Below are 19,602 nucleotides of genomic sequence, written 5' to 3'. Positions count from 1 at the left end.
AACACCCTGAGAAATGAATCAAACACACTCCAAAAATAGAAACAAAAAAAAGCTCAAGCTTCGTTCTGTGTACCACTGTTAGAATTCAATGTTTAGCCCTCCTGCAGCTTGCCAGCTGCTGTGATCGCACCTGTCGCCCGATGAAGATTTTGTCACACCCAGCACGATAACTTCGGCGGCCAAAGATAAACGCCGGGAGCAAAATGCTTCCAAACGAGAAGAGCTATAGCAAAAAAAAACAAAAAAACACATCCACTTGTGGCCGCACTGCTATGTTGCAACCTGTCATGTTGCCCAACGGACACATACACCACTCTGAGAGGCTGTAAAATTCCCATACACAACACGCGCTTTCCGCGCGTCCCATCGAAAAACCCGCTGGTCAAACTGGTCCAATCGGTATGGATTGCGTGAGCCCGCGTAGCATACATCGGTAACCCTCCTCTCCACTGTCGACCGTCGATGGAACTCCTCCTTTGGGCCATGCGATGGCCATGCCTCTAGGGAAGGGAATGTGGAACAAATGGTAGCTCCGAGGGTTTTTGGGTAGCCCGATGCCCCATGTCCGAGCTTATCCGCTCGTACATAATCACCCCGGGAGGCGAGTACCACGCAGGTTGTCCCACCGGACCAAGTTTGCCAAGGACGAGCTATCTTACCTTTTGTTTTTTACCGACGTAGAAGCGCGTCCTTACTTTCAAGTATGAATCGATCGTCAAGCCCCAACCAAAATAAAGACGATCCTCAATGACTGCGCCAGATTCGTTCGATTATTTGTGTCAATTTTCAGGTCAATCAGCGACCGAACTGTTCGAATTATGGCGGGGTTTTTTGTTGATGGGTTTTTGATGACATTTTGCAGCAGATGAGCCCCGTGTTGTAAGGTTTCCAATTAATGAGATTATTGTTCCGTATATGGCGCCCTAACCCACTGAACCACACACTTCAAGGCAGGTAGAAATGCTGTACGGACTTCCCATGCATATGTGGTGCATTGCGTAAGCTCGGAGAAAAATCACCGGTGCTCAAAATAACCGCATCGGCACCCCTATCAATCGAAAACGAAGCTGCGTTAATGTGTTTGTTTCAATTATTTTAATGAGTTTTAATTGGATGCTTGATAAACCCTTCAACGTATGATCGCAACGATCGTCGGTTGTCTATGTTGTTTGTTGAAACGATTCAATTTCCACGGTTTTATTGTGTTTTCCTAACCAACCACACACAAAAAACCTCTTGTATTGAGACGTAGTAAGCTCAACGATAATCGAAAATCAAAATTTTAGATCACACGATCACACAATGTGAAGATGAACGAGAAACCGAAAGAAGGCTTCATCTCGTTCGTTGCCGATGCATCCAACACTGCCGGAAGGCGTTAGCACCGCGTGCAGACTCAATCATTTTCAATCGTCCGTCGCGGTGCGGTTGGGTGGTGGAATATTTCCGCTCGGGAAACCGCTTCACACCGTGAGCAGCCCTGCCGGCAAGTAGCGATATCCGATTCTGTTGCACAAACTCTCCAACTCATTGGCAGCTAAATCGGCACCATCATCACCAAACGACATTAGCACCAGCAGAGCACCAACCGTGAGCCAATGAACCGTGGTGGCTGAAGTAAAAACAAGAGCGACAAGAATCAAATAGCCGTAAAAACTTTAACTCTAAAGTCGGGTAAACACACAAGGCTTTTGTCTTTTGTTTTTTTTTTCGTTGTGTTCCATTAATTAGTTTTAATTCGTCGATTTCGAAGCGCGTCGAATAACTTATGGCCTTCAAGGTGAGGCGTTACTGTGCGCCCACCACCATATCTCCTGTGTTCACCAAACAAATTCACAATTCTAGTTGTGTTATCCAGAATTTATGTAAATGCATTCGAAGATACTGAACTGAATGTTGCATGATAAGAAAAATTCTATGTTGGTCTTGTGAGGATCACACGATCAATGCCTCAAACTGATGATTAACCAGACCCCCAAAATCCCCACAACTCCATTAGAAAATTATTTAAAATTAGCAACAGGAAGACCGGCCCGGATCGGTCTAATGCCTTTTTTCCACAGCAATTCCCTCACTCTTCCGCACACATTTGAGGAATGCTGAATGGGGTGTTATGTTTGCGAAGGCTTTTCCGTTCAGACGAGGGAGGGGTAGATAATTTTATGTTTATTTATTTTCGCACACACACCTCAAAACACCTCTCGGAATGACCTCGCGCGCCGGAGGTCAGTAAAACAAACCTCAATTTGCGGGGAAGCCACGGAAAATGCCAACCAAAGATATCACCGAACTCGATTAGCCAGCGTGGTCGATGAATTGGAACGGTGTTTAGGTGGAGCACCATCACAACTCACCTGCCTTCCACAGCGCGTTCGTGGGGATGTGTGTTTTATTGGTGATCCAAGCAAAGCGACAACTTCGGTAGCTACATTTATGACCGTTGTTGATTTATGACTTATGTCAGGCGCGAATTTCCTTCCTGCTGTTGGTCGACGACGGTACAAAGAAATCCCCGTACAGGTACATACATACGCCCTGGGTATGGTGGTCGTATTTTGGTAGCGTGTAATTGATGCCCTCTATAGTTTGTGAACCATGCGGTATCGGAGCGGACAAAAATAGTTTTCTAGAGTAATAGTTTCCCTATTTGGGTTGTAATTTCTCGTGCAACATTGCATCATATGGGTGCAACTCAGTGCAGAGAGTAACTTCTGGAGTTGTTAGCGGTTAAAGTGATAACAGTACTTGTTTCATTGGGTATTTATCCACCAGTGTCGTTCTTTTTTGACTATGTATCAACATGTTCTTTATGCAGCTGGTTAAAATCACCTTCAAACTTGCAAAAAAAAATCTTAGAATACTCTCTGCCATACCCAACAGAACCTAAACACTTCGTTATTAATTTAATTTATTATTATACTTCTTAAATACTTTATATAGTGTTGCAGCGTTAAAGACTAACCCCAAATATTACTCCCTTAATATAAATATTTGAATATCGTAATTTATATCAAGTTCATTGTATCGATTTTTTGTGCTAATAATGGTTCATATTTATCGCAAGAGCCTCTCTCAATGTATTGCACTACAGCAAAGGAATTAATGTTCGTATCTCAGAATTGAATCGTCCTGTGTCTGAACATCTTTAGCACACTTAGAATTCACCGAAAATTAGAATTAATTATTATCATACGAAGCAGTTACTCTCTGAGACATCCCCAACCCAACCAAATGCTTCTATTTTTTACCCCCTGTGCGATATCATTTCAAGACAACAAGTGCAAAAATGCAGTCGGTACAGCTTTCAAGCGCATTCCAATCTCTCCTTTTACTCCCCTCCCTTCTTCAAGCAAAGTTCTAATCTCAGTGCTCGTCCAACAAACCCTAACAACACCCTCCAGTTTCACACGGTCTCGAGCAACCATGGTTTTTGCAGAGGTTGGGCAAACGCTTTTTAACTACTTCAAGCATACACATACAAACATACATGCATGCGGCTGCACCCTGCTCGGTGCGCGATGGGTTTGGTAGCTCTGAGACACTTCGACGCAATAATGAACGGAAGAACCCGCAAGCTGCTAACATTCTTACACCCCAAGGATAAGCAGTACATTTTCTAATGCCATCAGTAGTTCGTTTCCAACTGTTGCGGGTTGAAAAAAAAAAACGAGGAGCTAACCAAGCGGAACCCACGGAAAAGCAACCACCCACAGAACGTGAACACTTGGGTCGCACACGAACCGTTGTTGTCGAAGGATGATCGATTGGGGCTCGATTTGCAAAACACGCACGCATCTTCTGCGCTGCACTGCGTCCCCATTAGTGTGTCAATTTTCAATTTTCCGTTTCAAGGCGGTGTGTGAAAATCAATCGACAAAACTCGCGACCAACGAAATGGTGGAAAGTCGGTGGATGCACACAGACCATATGTGTGTTTGTGAATATGCCAAAACAAAAAAAAAGTTGCGGTCAGTTTCGAGACAAACGCAAAGTTTGCCAAAAAGTACACAAATTGACAGGTGGTCCATGCTAACGGGGTTGCTGTTGCATTGTGAAAAGACACAACGGCGGGAGGGATGTGTAATGAAGTGCCTTTTCCTTCGCTTCTCGGTAGATTTTACTTTGTTACTTTGGGGTAGGTACCACCACCCACCGTGTCTGTTTTGTGTCTACCGATCAATTAAATCGTACCCATGCGTCTGCTAGTGTGCATGCGGTGGCCATGTTCCTCAATCGATTGAGCGAAGAACGAGCATACACATATGAACCAACCGAATCATCATCATTCAGCAACAACAACAAAAAAAACGAAGCCCCACATAATATGTAATCGCAAATGCAACTGCGCATACAAGACATTAGTAACGGCCACCCTCAGGTGTGAGCGAGTGTTTGGGCGTCTTGTGAAAATAGTGAAGAAAGCCTCCTTTTTTTTTTTGGTAGTTGCTCCGCGCCTGTGTTTGATGGCTGTCGATTCAAACACCAGACGATCATTGATGCAAAACTCATTCAAGCAAATCAGTCCAATCGGTGGCCGTTGCAACATGACGAATGTGCGCGAAAATGGCTGGCATATGGCTGCGTTCTTTGCATCGAATCGAATCGATCGTATGCGCTCCACATCGTGTGGCCTCTTCTATTTTGATTGTGTTTTTGCCTAACGTATTGCTGGTTTATCCAATAAATAAGACAAAAAACACACCTTTTTCGCAAGCCTAAAAAGAAAATTAATGTTTTCATGTACAACGGGGTTGGTACATTTTTACGATCGCTTACTTGCCAAATTAAATTATATTAGTAAGGCCAAACTATGCTTACCCTTCTAACCGGTCGCAAGCACCTCGAAGCATGACGTTCCGTTGTTCCGTTGGATCGCGCTATTATTTTTGCTGCGCTTCTTCGTCCAACGGAAGTGCTCTGCTTGTATTTATTAACGGCAAAAGTCCCCGCTTCGTTCCGTATCGGCAAGGGAACGGAAATTCGATTAGGTTCGCTCGTATAAAATTAACTTCACTACGGTACACTTCATCACGCAGAGAATGGACGATGATATCAGCACCGAAGAAGTAAGTGCGGCCAAAAACAGCAAAACCGAAAGTGAACATCCTTTTGTGTATTTATCTGTGTGTAATATCTTCGTCACTTCATACTGTGAGGAGATATCTCTTCCAATAGACAATTGCTCACCTCACAAGAATTGCACTTGTTTCATGCCACTTTATAGAACAAAAACGATCAACTTTACGTAAGCCATACAGTATTTCACAACAGGTTGATGATACAAAACGAAACTTCACATTTGTTCGTCACGCTTCAGAATAATACATTCTAAATGCAGAATTTTTACACTAAAGAAGGCGTGAAGCAAAGCGTAAATTCACCACCCTTTTTTCTCAATTCCGGAGAGATCCACTAACCCGAAAGCACATGCAGGACTTTTTCCGCGTGCCTGCCGTGTTGTGACCCGTTTTTGTGGGGGATACGCTATTGAACACTCTCGAACACTCGAACTCTCCAAGAGGACACAACCGAAGGAAGTACGCACAACACAACCGAACGCGCCTGACGCGTTCACAGCAGCGGAATGGGTTTGCTTGAATGGATGCGGGCCACGATGATCGATCGAACGCGGGCGCGCTTGCACACACTTCACACTCCGATTCGTCGATTTCGGGTAGCTTTCGTCGACTTGGCAGTGCTTGTTTGTACCCCCGCTACTACTGAACTACTGCACACGCCACAATCGCGGTAGTATACACTGAGAAAGAGAGTGGGAGATTCGGCCTGTGCGTTGTGTATAGGGGAAGGAATGCTTTCGGCCGACGAGGTGTGTTGTTCGCCTTCTTCTGCTCTCTTCACGGTTGTAAACCCCCCCCACACCTTCGGAGTTCGCCCCGTCGACGTCTGGTAAATAATTTCTTTTCTCTAACACCATACCTGCTAACTGTTGGCGTATTGCACATTCTTTTGAATGCTGCTGAGGCTGCTGTTGGCTAGACGAAGGGAGCAAATAGCAAACAAAAAAACAATCCCGTTCTTCTTGCTCCATCGGTAGAACACACAAACACATCACTGACTCTTTGGCGGAAGTCAGTTACTTAGATCCGAGCGATAAGCAAAAAAGAGGTCCGGTGGTTGAGTCGGAAATGGAGCCTATCTTCATAGGGATATCTTTTAGATTTGAGCGGTCTACTAAATCTGAAGTCTACCAAAATATGGGACGAGATGATCGCTAAAATGTTGGAGAATTTGGTTACCATAGCAAATGGCATAGTTCCAACGCATTTGGTGATTGTCTATTGCTTATAAATTCACAGCACTGAGTGGCAATATTCTATAACAATGTCCATGTTCAGAACTATAGATCCCAAACCCATGACAGGTCTATCATAAGGCTTGAATTACAATGAAATGATGTCATTTCTCTAAATTAAGGAACATTTCGATGACTCTTAAGTAATACCATAATTAACGTTGCGAGACGACATGTTCTTAGACACCGACCGTCTTATCGATCATAATTCAAAACCATAGATAACATCCAAGCTTCAACTTCCAACGCTGACACCTTTCTGGGTGTCCCCGCCGGTCTGCATTATGTCACCAAAATGGCAACCTTTTTGCACAAACCTGCGTTGACATGCGTAGCCTTACTTCCCACTGTAACCCCTCCTTCCACACAAGCTGCCAAAACTACTTTCTTGTGAACCTACGAATTATGCAAATAAAAACATAAACCGAACAATAACCGCCGAAATCCCTCCCTAATACACACCCAATAAAAAATGACACAACACTCTCCCGACCGAAACCCATAGCAATAATAATAATAGTTAATCGTCAGGGAGAAGACAGCGTACCGGGCCGGGGCTTGTTACCGTACGGAACTGGGTCAGCTGTAGGTACCGTGATGGGGAGGTAGTAGAAAATTTGTCGCGACACCACCACCACCAGCAAAAAGTCACTTGGCGCGGCCTGTCCCGGGTTTGTTTTAGCGAAAAAGTCGTAAATTGTTGCATCTTTCAGGTTCGAGAAGGTTGGCCACCAATGGTTGGGCTCACCTGTTATATGTGCTGCAGGGATGTTACCGGCGCGAGACAAATGAATAACGCAAGGTTCCCTGACTGGCTGGGGAAGCACAGATTGAATGAATCATTTGGCATGGAAACACGCCACAAGATGAATGGGGCGGCTTCAATCACCTCGGTGGCAAATTGTGAAAGGAAGATGCAAACTGTCGCGAAACCGAACCGTGAGCAAGAACCACCGAGACACGACACAGGCAGCCACCGTAACCGGATCTAAGTTGATGGGACATCATTCGGAGGTGTGTTTTAGATTTGAAAACACAGATAGTCTAGATTGTGCGGATTGCATCATATTCTAATCTGGTCAGGAAATATTCAAAATACTTCAAGATGCGAGGAGAGGGTCTTAATAAATCTTCCCTTTCTCCACTCGATTTGTTTCAATCTTGAAGATGTCATTATACTCGCTGTGCCCATCAGAAAAGGGGGCTTAGAAACATCATTTTTAAGAGAAAAAGGTCAAAACACAGTAGCAACAGGGTGTTGTTGAGAGCAATTTGGTTTCGCTTTTATTACGATACAAAAACTCAAGCCGTTTAACTTAACCTTTCGCCATACAAGTGGGACGTGTTTAAGGGTCCGACAGCATGAACCTACTTCAGCTACCAGAAAGGTGTCTTTATGGAACTATCTCCTGTATGAGGTAGTTCATTTCAAACTGTGTTGAATATGCAGACACTAATACTCTTTGTGCTATCGTCCACAGCTGGATTTTATCGAAAGTTCTTTAGGCACCAAACTCATAAAAACCATGCCCCAAACTGTGCATCAAAGACAGTTGACACGAAAAACGAAATCGACGAGCTAAACTCTTTATCTTCCAGCAAGCACCTTAGCCGATTGTGGCTGAAGATCGTTTTCTCTTCTCTTCCTTTAATCGATTATCTGAATCGGTCGAGATGCCCCCCCCCCCCCCCCAAAAGGTGTCAGAAACAAGGCAGGCCAGCTTCTTATTCTGTCGTTTTATGCCACCAAAATGCCACGAAAGCAAAAGCGGCATTCGCAACAATCAACGAGAACACCCTGGTAGATGCGTGCAAGCCAAACCCTGCGGGCGAGGAGCCAAAAGGACCGTCCAAGCCCGGATGCTGCAGGTTTGGGGAACGATGATAATGATATGGATTTTTCGGGGCAGCAAGTTGTTTCATAAATATTCACCCGACTGATTGATTCTGAACGGAGGAACTTACTTGGAGGTTTGGCCGGTGCATGTTCCGTGCCAAGGTCGAATGAGGCGCAGGAAGGAATAGAAGAGACAACATAATCGGTACGAAATCGGCTGCCGCTTGCAGGTACATCTCGAAGATGACGCTTCGGAAGATCTGCAAGGAAGAGAAGCGAATATTTGGTCTAGCCGTAATGTCGGCAGGGTGGTATAGCTGTACCCATTAGTTTACACCATCAGGGGCATGTTTGTAGCCACAGTTAAGAACATTTCATAGTTGTTTTTCGCGAAAAAGCACTACACTGAGGCACTGGTGGTAGCGGCAAGGTAAACACTTCCTTTTGTATTGTTTACTCCCGTGAAATTATTTTTTTGCCTTTTTTATATTCTTTCTAGTTCCGACTAATCAATTTGTTAAACATTTATAACCGAACCCGATGATACAACACAGGATTAGGGAAGGGTACTACTATTTCCAAGCCCTTATTGATACTGAAAACAGGCCATTTTGGATTTACTCCTTTCTCAAGCACAATTGACCCAATCTTCAAGCAGGCACTAGAATGACAGCCCAAAGCTGCTTGTGTCAACCGAGCTTGAGCTACGTTTGACAGAATAAACCGTTTGGCTCAAAAAAGTGGCCGAGCGCTTCACACGCACCATATAGCTGCAGTGAATTACGTCGTTTTTATCGCTTAACTTCATCGCGGAATTGTTGAGAAGGAATATCTGAACTGATTGGTGGTTTGCAAAGTGTGTGATAATGCCGTAAATCTTACAAACAGTGTTGTGTACAAACGTAATAAACCATACACAAAAAATGCAGAGAGTAATGTTAGGCCAATCGAGCGTCCCTTTGTCGCCCAAGCGAAAAAGGCTTTCAGTGGGTTTCGGAGTGAATGCATCGGTACAGATTCATAAAACAGTAACACCACCTGCCATCCAGCAACAACGATCAATATCGACCCACAACGATACGACCGTAGTGGCGCTCAACGATGCAACTCCCAGCAAGAGGAAAAATCTACACGAAGCACTTCTGATGCGCCTCCTATCGACGCCAAGCGATGAGCCACTGTTCCGGCAGAACTCAACCGAAGCACCCGAATCGCAACGTACGGCGGACGAATCGTTCGATAGTTGCCTATCCGGTAGAAGCACACCGATCGAGCTGGATCTGCTACACCAAACGCCGGATGCCATGCGATGCAATACACCACCAGCCGCGGTTGCGGCGACAGAATCAGCTGCTCCACCCAATCGTCACATGCAGCTGCTGATGCGTGATTTTAATAGTCCTTCCGCGACGGCACGTTTGCGTGCCGTGCGTGCTTTAAATTCGGTCTCGAAACGTAACGCGTACGGAAACTTTGATATATCGTACGCCGAGCAGGACATCATTACGGCGGAGGAACGGCTTGCCCAGGAACAGCGCACGATTCAGGACGTACTGAAAGACGTGTGTGTGTACGTAGAGGTACGCTCCGGTACGGACAATCGTTCCGAAGGCATAAAGGAACACATCGCTTCCCTCGGGGCGAAAGTAAACGAGCGACTGTTAAGGTAAGTTTTGGCCTTTTCGAAGGATTTTGGGAACTTATTTTTTAGCATTAAACACTTCTCCGCATCTTCTTCAGGGACACTACGCACGTCATATTCAAGGATGGATTGCTTTCAACGTACCAAAAAGCGAAAAAGATGAACATCCCGATAGTCTCAATTCTGTGGATCGAAGCATGCAAAAGGCACAACTGTCTGATGAATCCAAACGATTTCAAAATATCCAACCTGGAACGGTACGAAAATCCGGACCTCTTCAAACGTATGCGGGTGAGTTTTTACACGGCACGCAGCAAGAGCTTTGGCTTCATTATTAACATGTTTTGGTTTTTTTAGCGTCAAAAATCGATGCAACCCGGAGCAGAGGAAGCAGCCGGAGCAAAGAAGCGCCCAAATGTCACCGGAAAGGCAAAGGCGGCAGCGGCTGTAATATCACCACCATCGAAACTTCCGGTCCTTCATCGGATTCGCAAAGACGATCGTTTGGAGCGTATACTGAGTGATTTTGAGGCAGAAAATCAAATCACCAGCTCTGGCGAAGGGCCGGTCGATGAGTATGACGAGCTATTGCAGGCGGCACCGATGCGTATTTTGGAACGCTTCCGTTCAACCCCGACGCCGATCGATCGGGAAGAGGAGGAACATCAAACGAACAGTACAACACCAATCACCACCACCACCAACACAGAAACACCTCAGGCGAATGGAATTTCGACACGACGCGAACTGTTCGCTGGATCAAAGTCTATTACGCCGCGAAACCGACGCAAGACGGTCATGTTTACCCCGCAAATGAAGAACGTTCAGGAGGAGGAACCGAGCGTCGATGAGACGCCCAAGCAAACTACGGTTCGAAATCGACGCAAAACGATTGTACAGATGAATGAGGAACCAGCCTCCACCGTATCGGAAAAGTCGTCACACTCGAACCGACGCAAAACCATCGTTCAGGATGTGGAAGACAGCGGAACAACGGCTCGCACTGGTCGTACCCGTCGCAGCACAATGATCCTGAACGCTACCACAAAGGAAAATCAATCTAGTCTAACCGAGAAGACCGATCTCAAGCAGGTGGAAGATACCAATCATGCAACCGTTTTGTCAAATCGTCGAAAAACTATCATTGCTGATAAAGATCCCGTACACACACCAGTGGCAATCAGTGTTGCGAATAAACGCTCACGTAGGAAAACGATTGCGTTTGGAAATGAGGAAAATACACCACCATTATCGGCCATTTCGATGGATATTACGAAGACGCTTTCGAAGACACCCAAGATTCCGGCACGTGAAACTATCTGTTCACCGAAAGATATGGACATGACTAGCGTACATTCAAAAAACCAAACGAATACTCGTGCTACGAACGATCTGACGAAGGTGAACAGTAACGGAACGGTTATAAGCATTTCATCGGAAGAGGGCAATCATCATCGTCAGGTTCCGAACCGTCGTCGAACACTGTTCATTCCTTCCGTCGAGAGTGCAATGGATGGGATGGTTCAGGATCTAAACGGAACAGTCCGATCGTCGGTTGGTTCCTCCGCAGCGAATCGACATAAGACAATATTCCTCTCCACACCAAAAAACTCCACCCCAATGGAACCGCTGGAGGTGACCGAAACACCTCCACCGGTTTCATCACAATCGCACGTGACCCATGCCGATGGCAGTAGTATCGTTAATCGCCCGAATCCAACCTCCAGTTCGACACCAATCCCAACAACACCAGTGCCGACACCGGCTACAAACGGCCGTAAAACGCTTCTCGAGCAGTACCAGGATTCTCTAACTTTCAGCTCAACGCGTGCTCCGGAACGACGCCGCCGAACCGTTTTCGACATCACGATGGACATAGTGGATCACCGGCTGTCCGAGATTAATCGACAAGCGGCGGCAGTAGCAGCTTCCGCAACAAAAAAACCAGCTGTAAATAATCCGGTGGCGGTAGTGGCCAGTGCGGAAGCTGCACTAAAATCACCTCCCTCGCAGCCAGATCATCAAACATCCCTCGATGCGTACTACCGGAAGGCGGCCAAATCCTGTGAAAAAGCAACGCAAAATGCGGCTGTGACACCGACTACTGAAGCGACGGCACCACGAAAGAGGAAACTGTTTAACGTACAGACGTCTGTCGACGATGTGCCGGCAGTTATTGCGAAACCAGCCCCAAAACGTCGCTCATTGGCACCAGGAGCAGCAGCGACTACAGTTGAAGCAAACAAACGGCGTCGAACTACGACCCTATTTGCTTCACCGAACGATCCAACAGCAGCCGCTTCCCAGCGTACGGAGAAGGAAGAACAGAAGAAAAAACTGTTCCCTATCGGACGCGGGCTGCCAACGATGGCCTCACAGTATACAGTTGGGGGCGGCGGCGGTGCTTCTTCCCAGCTAACTGGTCCGAGACAATACTTGGCCACCACTAACCTGCACACCGAGCAGAGCACATTCGTGAAGGAGGTACGGCTTCAATAGTAGTTGTATTAATGGAATTTTTTTTTAGGATTTTAAGTAGGGAGAATGTTAGCAGAAGCGGATTTAGATCGGATTGTGGGATGCAAAAAGAAACTGTCGAAAGGAGAAAAGTGTGGTGTGAAAGGATAGAATTTGATTTTTTTTAAATAGTCACGTGTGATTTTAGTAGATTCTTTTCCCTCGTTTTGGGTTTGTTTAAGGTTTCCAACGAGTTCCCGGGAGCTGTCGTAATAAAGCTGTTTTGTTTGAATACCTAATTTTGTGCATTTTCTCAAAAAAAACTCCTATTTCAAAAAAGGCTCTCTTCTTATCTTTCTCTACCGTCCCTATCGCCCTAAACAGGCCATCGCACGGCTCGATGGATTCATTGTGGAGGCAACGGTCACCGATAACACTACCCATCTCGTAACGCTCGAATCCCGGCGAACGATCAATCTGCTCCGGGCGCTTATCCGTGGCCTGTGGATCGTACGCTACGAATGGATCGTTGAGTCATTCCGGGCCGGCCGTTGGCTACCGGAAGAACGTTACGAGCTGAGCGATTTTTCCCGTGCCGTACAGCTGAATCGTAGCGAACGGCAAGCATTCGGTAGCCAGTACCGTAACGAGCTGTACACGGATTACGCACCGTTCTGGATATCGCCCCGTTGCCCCATCCCGGGGCAGCAGCTGCGCGAGCTTATTCTGCTGTGCCGTGGAAAGGTGACGGGTAGTGCGGCACGGGCAAAATTTCTCGTGGTGGACCCAAACGACAATGATGCGGCACCGATCGAGGGACAGATTGTGGTTTCACCGGTATGGATACTGGACAGCATTACCGTCAACAAGGTAAAGAAGCTGTCGAAGAAGTACCGAGTGGAGTGAAAATGGCCTGATTTGCTAACCTGACGGAGGGAATAAAAAACAAAGACTGATAGTTGTACTAAACTTGACAAAGCCGTACGTCTCGCTATGGTTAAAAGAGATTCAAAATAAATTCACCGTACTACTGGCCCGCCACTTGTATTTTAATCGTACAATCTTTCGCACACGAAAAAGTATTGCGTGTTGCAGGACCTATCGTCTAGCGTGTAGTTGAGCGACATCGACTTGAGGTACTCCACAATTACACAGTTCTCGTACGTGCAGTAATCGTGCTTGTAGTTGTTCGGTTCATTGTGTCTCCAGCGGGTGTACGTTAGCCGCTCGCCGGTGGACGCGTAGTAAAAGTTACCCTCCTCGCCGAGATCGTTACCAGATGTCCACAGCTGCAGCTCATCGTTCGCTTTGGTGTAGCCAGTCTTTTCGACCAATTCCACCACATCGTTCAGCTGCTCGTCGTTGTTTATCCGTACGAGAAACATGCCACGCGTCCGGCAATACTCGTACGCCTTGTACCAGTTGAGCTGTTGTGAAGAGACGGACAAGCACATGGTTTAGGCTATCTTTCTTTAAATTCTTATCTTGGGTAGAAATCCGGTTTAAGTAGTCGATTTTGTCCACAAAGAGCAGGGACCTTAAGTTTTAGAGTATGCGTGAGATCTAATGAAATTCTGAGTACACAGAACGCGTACAACAACGCACATTCAAATCCCTAGACTAACCTTCAAGAGAACTAAGCTATAGTTAGACTTTTTTATCAAGTCTTATAGACCAAAACGTTAAAACAGCTATGTCTAAAAAACTATAAACGATAATCCTAAAATAAATAGGAAGCTACAATTATTTTCATTCTGCAATCAAGATCGACGATCACCTAATCCCTATCCTAACAGCGCTGAGTGCTTATCGAGCGTAGAATTTTCCACATTTTCCCCAATTTTCGAATACTGCAGGCATATAAGAGAGTGTCGCCAATTCTCACCGTTACTTATTTTTAGTAATTCTTGACCAGATTCAATGCTCTAAATTAAAACACACACACGTACTTACCTTAAATGAGTTACCAAAGTACAAGGACTTCTCCCGGAAGATTGTGTATGAAACGTCCTTACTGTCCTGGGGGCTTACAAAATCCACCACCAGGAAGCTGATCAAGAATACGGCCAAATGTGCGCAATGTTTCGTTCCCATCTTGTGGCTGCTGCTCGTTCGAAGTCCAGAACACAATTAACACGTTCTTCGCCAACGGTTCTTCACAACCACGATAAATTCTGTGTTCTGTGATTCTGTGTTTTACCACGATAAAGCAATACACGATAAAACTAAACTTGAAATGGCTGGGTGGGTGTCTTGGTATATGTAAATTTAGTCGATCTTCGTTTTACCCGATAGTATGCTCTTAAAACCAGTTTTTTTTTAAATGTTGTAGAATAACACGATAAAACTTCTTACGATCGCAGACGATCATTAAAAGTGGAAGTAAATCAAAATTTCAAAACCAAAAAAAAAGCAAAATCATCCCCATTTTCTTGTTTTGTCCATTTTGGATTCGCTATATTTAAAACACACTAACTTAAAGCCTAAAACAAGTTCCAAAGCCACATACTTCTTCTTCCACTAATCGTACAGTGTTTCGCACATGAAAAAGTTTTCCGCCCCACACTGCCGATCGTCGAAGGTGTAGTTGATCGACCACGGTTGAAAGTATTCCAGCACGACACAATGCTCGTACGTGCAGTTATCGTGCATCGCATTGTTTGGCTCGTTTTTGGTCCACCGATCATACGTTAACCGTTCGCCCGTCGAGGCGAAAAAGAACTGGCCCTCCTCGCCGAGATCGTTGCCGGATGTCCACATGTGCAGGATGCCGTGCGTTTTGGTAAAGCCACTCTTTTCGATGTGCTCCACCACACCGTTCAGCTGCTCGTCATTGTTGACCGTTACCAGAAACATGCCGCGCGTCCTGCAGTACTCGGACGCCTTGTACCAGTTGAGCTAATAGGCATTTGGGTGTGTTTGTATGGGAGAGAAGATAGGACTTGAGCTTTAGTACATGGCTGTTAAGTAACACTACACACGAAAAACTTACCTTAAATGTGTTACCAAAGTAGTAACTCTTCTCCCGAAAAATCCCGAACGTGTTAATGTCCGTTTGTGTGCTTATAAACCCAACTGCCAAGAAGCTGAACAAGATCGCGATCACATTTGCCAAACGTTTTGTCTCCATCTTGAGAGGCTCCTGCTACTTGTTTGATGTCTGATGTACCAATTAACACTGTGTCCACGATCATTGTCTCATGTCATGATCATGTTCTCTACTCATCTATGCATTACACCATGATAGTGGAAGTGTGTCGTGGTGTATTCAGGTTTTGTTGATGTTCGTTCAACAACAAACCATCGAAACCAGTTTGGATGGGTTTTCCGTTGTTCGAGACTTGAGACAGGCGCAGAGATTTGAAGGTTTCTCTTGTAGGGTTATCGGATTTTTTTGCTCTTCACAGTACCCTCTCAAGACCAAACTCCCTTGACCTCTGGCTCCGGCATAAGCGAGTAAGTGAGAAAGCATAAGCCGTGCGCGCTTTGTTGTTGAACATTTATATTTTGTCTTAAAAAAGAAGTCACAATCATAATTAGAACATCTCATGCTGGCAGTGTTTCACAGATAAACAGAAATTCCCGTGCACAGGAACGATCGTTAAAGGTGTAATTATAGTTCGCACCACCCTCCGCCCAATACTCCAGGATCGCACAGTCCTCCCCGGTACAATCATCTATCCGATAGTCGTTCGGTTCCGTATCGCTCCAGTTCGGATAGTTTACACGCTCCCCGGTCGAAGCCCAATGAAATTCACCTTCCTCACCTAGATCGTTGGCGGATATCCAAGCGTAGAGAGTTTTGTGCGTTTTGGTGTAACCCGTACTGTCCAGATACTCGATAATAGATGCCCGTTCCTCGGCATTCCTTACCGAAAGCAGGAACATGCCACGCGATCGACAGTACTCAACTGCCTTGAACCAATTTAGCTTTACAGGATCGAATAGAAACGGATATATGGATGATAAGAAGGCACATCCCAACAGTGATCACGATTATCGAGGATTTGCTAACCTTGAAAGAGTTGCTAAAGTAGTACTCCTTCTGGCGGAAGATGCCGAACGTGGTGTCACTACCCTGGGCGGACAGCTGTAGCACCGTTAGCGCGAGAAGCAAGAAAACGGTCTGTAGTTTCGTCATGGCTTAGCTATGGTTCCGGCAACACTGTTCAAACTGTGGAAGATTAAATCATCTTCCTCTCATAGACAGAAGAAGAAATGGGGGGCATTCGTTCGCTTGATGGACACTCTCTTGTGTTGAACCTGTTTCACGCACACATGCAGGATTGTTGTGGAGGTGTTGGGGATTCGATTGACCTCATCTTATCGGAAACTGTTTACGAGCGTGGACGCTGTTGGGGTGTCTCTTGAGAATTCCAAAGAACTGTGTTACAACTTCCTTCTTCACTACAATATTACTCTACAAAATTAAATTATGTAGCACCACCTCATGCCTCTACCCATCCAACGATTCACACAAGAAATAGTAATCGTTTTCGCAATTTCGATCGTCAAATGAATAGCTAGTCCATCCGAGGATATCGTAGTGCTGCAGGACCACACATCGCTCCTCCGTACAATCGTTCACCTTTCCGTGGTTAGGTTCGCCCGCTGTCCAACGATCAAACACAAACCGTTCACCCGTAGACGTCCAGATGAAATGGTTTCGCTCACCCAAATCGTTGCCCGATGTCCACATCTGCAGGTTTTTCTCGGTGTGGAAAAATCCGCTTTTGTTCACGTGGTCAATCACTGCGTCCAGCTGTGGTTGGCTGTTGATCGAAACTAGGTACAGTCCCTGTGATCTGCAGAATGCGGTCGCCTTGTGCCAGTTAAGCTGCAAAAGGAAGCGAAAAAAAAACAAATTACTAACTGCTGTTTTGTAACATTTTCCTCATTTAACACTTACCTTAAAGGTACTAGCAAAGTAGTATGTTTTTTGTTGCAAAATTCTGTACGAAATTGCGTCTTTGGCAATTGCAGATTCCGGCAATCGAACGACCAACAACAAGATTGTAAAAAGCGCAACGATTGGAGTCGTGGTAAAGCGTTCCTTCATTCTCGCAGACGATGTGTGTTTGATTTGATCTTAAGGCAATCTTCACCAACGAATGATCAGCCTATTGGTTTATTTGCAAACTGTACTAAGGTTATCAGTGTACATGTGAAAATTATCAATCGAGTGGTTTTCTATTTCTTCTCAAACCTCTCTCTGCTAGGTCATCCTGACCATGGCTCCTTCTTCTTGGCTTAACGACCTTAAACCACTTAACCGGATAGAATGATCCGGATCCGATTGAACTTCCGGTTCGAACATGTCCAAAAACAAAAGGAGCCACAACACATTGTATGGCTTCTTTCAGGAAGGTTCTTTTGTGCAAGAGAGACAACTTTTTTACATTGTGTTGGAAAATTTTCTGCTTTCCAACGGGATCAGTTCTATTTTTGGTCTATCTCGACACCAAATTCCGATTCTTTCTGGGGTTTTTATTTTTGGAAGGAAAGGGCATCTGCCCGCAGCTAGAGGTCATCGGATGCATGTTGTACATCAGTGCATTGTGGAAGACATTCGATACGGTATATTCTATTTTTGGTTTTTGGGTTGAATAAATATTATCAAAGAAGGAGTTTTAACTAACGGAAAACTGCTCTTACTCATGTTAACATATTAGAAAAAAATATATAGCATAATGATTCCAGTAACCGAGTATGCCCGGGATAAGGCAAAAGAATAAGGAGGAAATGCCTTATCAATATAATTGTTTTTTTTTTTTCAACACAAGCGGTGTGAACAATACGGCACTGGACCGTCATAATTAATTATAAATAAATAAATAAATAAATAAATAAATAAATAAATAATGATTCCAGTATTTCTACAACATAGTAGAAACCACACAGTTCTACTAAACACTTTTCCATCCAGCTGCAACATTATCCAGCATCATCGTTCGTACGCACCAACATCAACACACACCCTTATACCCCCGGTCAACGTGTATATAGTCGACAACACATACACGTGCAAATCTTTGGCAGCTTATTGTATGCATGGAAACGCACAACCTTACACACCACCCCTAAAACCACACCACACCAAAGAAGGCGATGGCGATTACCGGGAAATGAAAAACGTTGCTCAAGGTAACCCATGCGAAAATGCGCCGGCCGGTGTTAAAAATAGCTTCTGGAGAGAAGTAGCAGCGCCGCAGTTCCGGTACCGGTTCCGGGGTGTTACACGCACACACCGACCAGAGAGCAACACTAATGCACGTGTGCAATAAACACACAACGCTCGTACGTATTGCGATCATATATATATTTTTTTGCGCTGCCTCTGTTCTTTGCCAAACGGTGCCAACTGAACGGCTTTCGTGTGGTGGTGAGATGCATGTTCCAATGACCTTTTGCCATGTGCCTCCAGCAGGTTTGCCATCCGGTGCGCGATTGTATGTGCATGTGGCGTTTCTGGTTGGATGGTGTTAATCCATTGTTAATCCATAAAAACGGAAAACTTAAATCAAGACGATTTTGTAACGTGGCCGAGTTCGGCGTGGCAAGACAAAACCACTATCTCCTCCCTCCCATACACACCCTCCCCCCGCCGGCTGCTTCTGTTGCACCGATCCGATCCGTCACACATAACCTCAATGTTGCTGTGCTTGCTTGAATCAATCAATCGAGCTGCAGTAGGCGAATGAATTTCGCGATCGGGCGTGTTGCATTGGTTTCAATCTCTACTTTGGCGACTCTGTTGCCAAGGGATCATATTCGCAATGTGAAAGCAGAGCGTCAAACGTCAGTGAAAGGGAGGATATGATGTGCATCGGTGAACACGGGATTTCCTTCTTTCACTTTTCAACGCCACACACGACTAAAAGATGGGGTGTTATTATGGGAGGCATTATTCGAATGAGATTTTTTGGAACCTTGATGACTTTCTACTAAAATATAAAAAATAGAAGAAGAAAAATCCAATTAGTAAAGGCAGGGCGGCTAGCGAAATCAAAATTGATTTAACCCCCATAAATGTTAAGTTCATTCAAGCATTACGGAAAATAAATTCACTTTTTTAGTCACACCATTGATGGTTAGCTATTGGACAGGTAATAAGAGCACGACTGGACAACTAAGATCACCTAAATTGAAGAATGCTTCACGCACAACACATCAACAGCATGAGGAAGCATCCGGATGAGTTCTTCGCGTCGCTGGAGGTCTTCTAGAAGCACAGGAAAGGCGAATTGATTCTCTAACGCTCAAACCAGTGTCACCGAATGGAATAACGCAGGAGGGAAACTAGAATTCGCGTCGCCGAAAATAAGCATTTCAAAGACAGTTGGAGGAGACACA

The 19,602-nt window shown here is 45.2% G+C and overlaps 5 protein-coding genes across 5 annotated transcripts in view; 2 read left to right on the top strand and 3 right to left on the bottom strand.

Annotated features, from left to right (window-relative positions):
* Nucleotides 1-19,602, top strand: part of LOC126561167 (UDP-glycosyltransferase UGT5-like) — a gene marked incomplete at its 5' end in the record, with an annotated part of 199,997 nt that overhangs the window by 2,047 nt on the left and 178,348 nt on the right. The window lies entirely within an intron of this gene.
* On the top strand, nt 9,074-13,155 carry LOC126561446 (mediator of DNA damage checkpoint protein 1). The gene is made up of 4 exons (XM_050217595.1): nt 9,074-9,816; nt 9,891-10,083; nt 10,150-12,276; nt 12,634-13,155. Exons 1-4 carry the CDS (start codon nt 9,074-9,076, stop codon nt 13,153-13,155), a joined length of 3,585 nt encoding a protein of 1,194 aa, XP_050073552.1.
* Nucleotides 13,299-14,343, bottom strand: LOC126563150 (C-type lectin 37Da-like). The gene is made up of 2 exons (XM_050219775.1): nt 14,203-14,343; nt 13,299-13,676 (listed from the first exon to the last, which is right to left on the bottom strand). Exons 1-2 carry the CDS (start codon nt 14,341-14,343, stop codon nt 13,299-13,301), a joined length of 519 nt encoding a protein of 172 aa, XP_050075732.1.
* LOC126563152 (C-type lectin 37Da-like) lies at nt 14,770-15,379 on the bottom strand. The gene is made up of 2 exons (XM_050219777.1): nt 15,242-15,379; nt 14,770-15,147 (listed from the first exon to the last, which is right to left on the bottom strand). The coding sequence occupies exons 1-2, from the start codon at nt 15,377-15,379 to the stop codon at nt 14,770-14,772; spliced, it is 516 nt and encodes a 171-aa protein (XP_050075734.1).
* Nucleotides 15,796-16,403, bottom strand: LOC126563159 (C-type lectin 37Db-like). Its single transcript, XM_050219784.1, has 2 exons — nt 16,265-16,403; nt 15,796-16,179 (listed from the first exon to the last, which is right to left on the bottom strand). Exons 1-2 carry the CDS (start codon nt 16,388-16,390, stop codon nt 15,796-15,798), a joined length of 510 nt encoding a protein of 169 aa, XP_050075741.1. The 5' UTR covers nt 16,391-16,403.

Source organism: Anopheles maculipalpis, chromosome 3RL (assembly GCF_943734695.1).
Source record: "Anopheles maculipalpis chromosome 3RL, idAnoMacuDA_375_x, whole genome shotgun sequence".
Taxonomy (NCBI): domain Eukaryota; kingdom Metazoa; phylum Arthropoda; class Insecta; order Diptera; family Culicidae; genus Anopheles; species Anopheles maculipalpis.
Note: the sequence above shows the minus strand (reverse complement) of the source record. Positions and strands in the feature narration are given on the sequence as shown.

Coding starts and splice junctions, on each gene's coding strand:
- LOC126561446 (XM_050217595.1), top strand. CDS start 9,074: ATGCAGAGAGTAATGTTAGGCCAATCGAGCGTCCCTTTGTCGCCCAAG. Junction 10,084..10,149: donor ACCTCTTCAAACGTATGCGG/GTGAGTTTTTAC, acceptor TGGTTTTTTTAG/CGTCAAAAATCGATGCAACC. Junction 12,277..12,633: donor AGAGCACATTCGTGAAGGAG/GTACGGCTTCAA, acceptor CGCCCTAAACAG/GCCATCGCACGGCTCGATGG.
- LOC126563150 (XM_050219775.1), bottom strand. CDS start 14,343: ATGGGAACGAAACATTGCGCACATTTGGCCGTATTCTTGATCAGCTTC. Junction 13,677..14,202: donor ACTTTGGTAACTCATTTAAG/GTAAGTACGTGT, acceptor TCTTCACAACAG/CTCAACTGGTACAAGGCGTA.
- LOC126563152 (XM_050219777.1), bottom strand. CDS start 15,379: ATGGAGACAAAACGTTTGGCAAATGTGATCGCGATCTTGTTCAGCTTC. Junction 15,148..15,241: donor ACTTTGGTAACACATTTAAG/GTAAGTTTTTCG, acceptor AATGCCTATTAG/CTCAACTGGTACAAGGCGTC.
- LOC126563159 (XM_050219784.1), bottom strand. CDS start 16,390: ATGACGAAACTACAGACCGTTTTCTTGCTTCTCGCGCTAACGGTGCTA. Junction 16,180..16,264: donor ACTTTAGCAACTCTTTCAAG/GTTAGCAAATCC, acceptor GATCCTGTAAAG/CTAAATTGGTTCAAGGCAGT.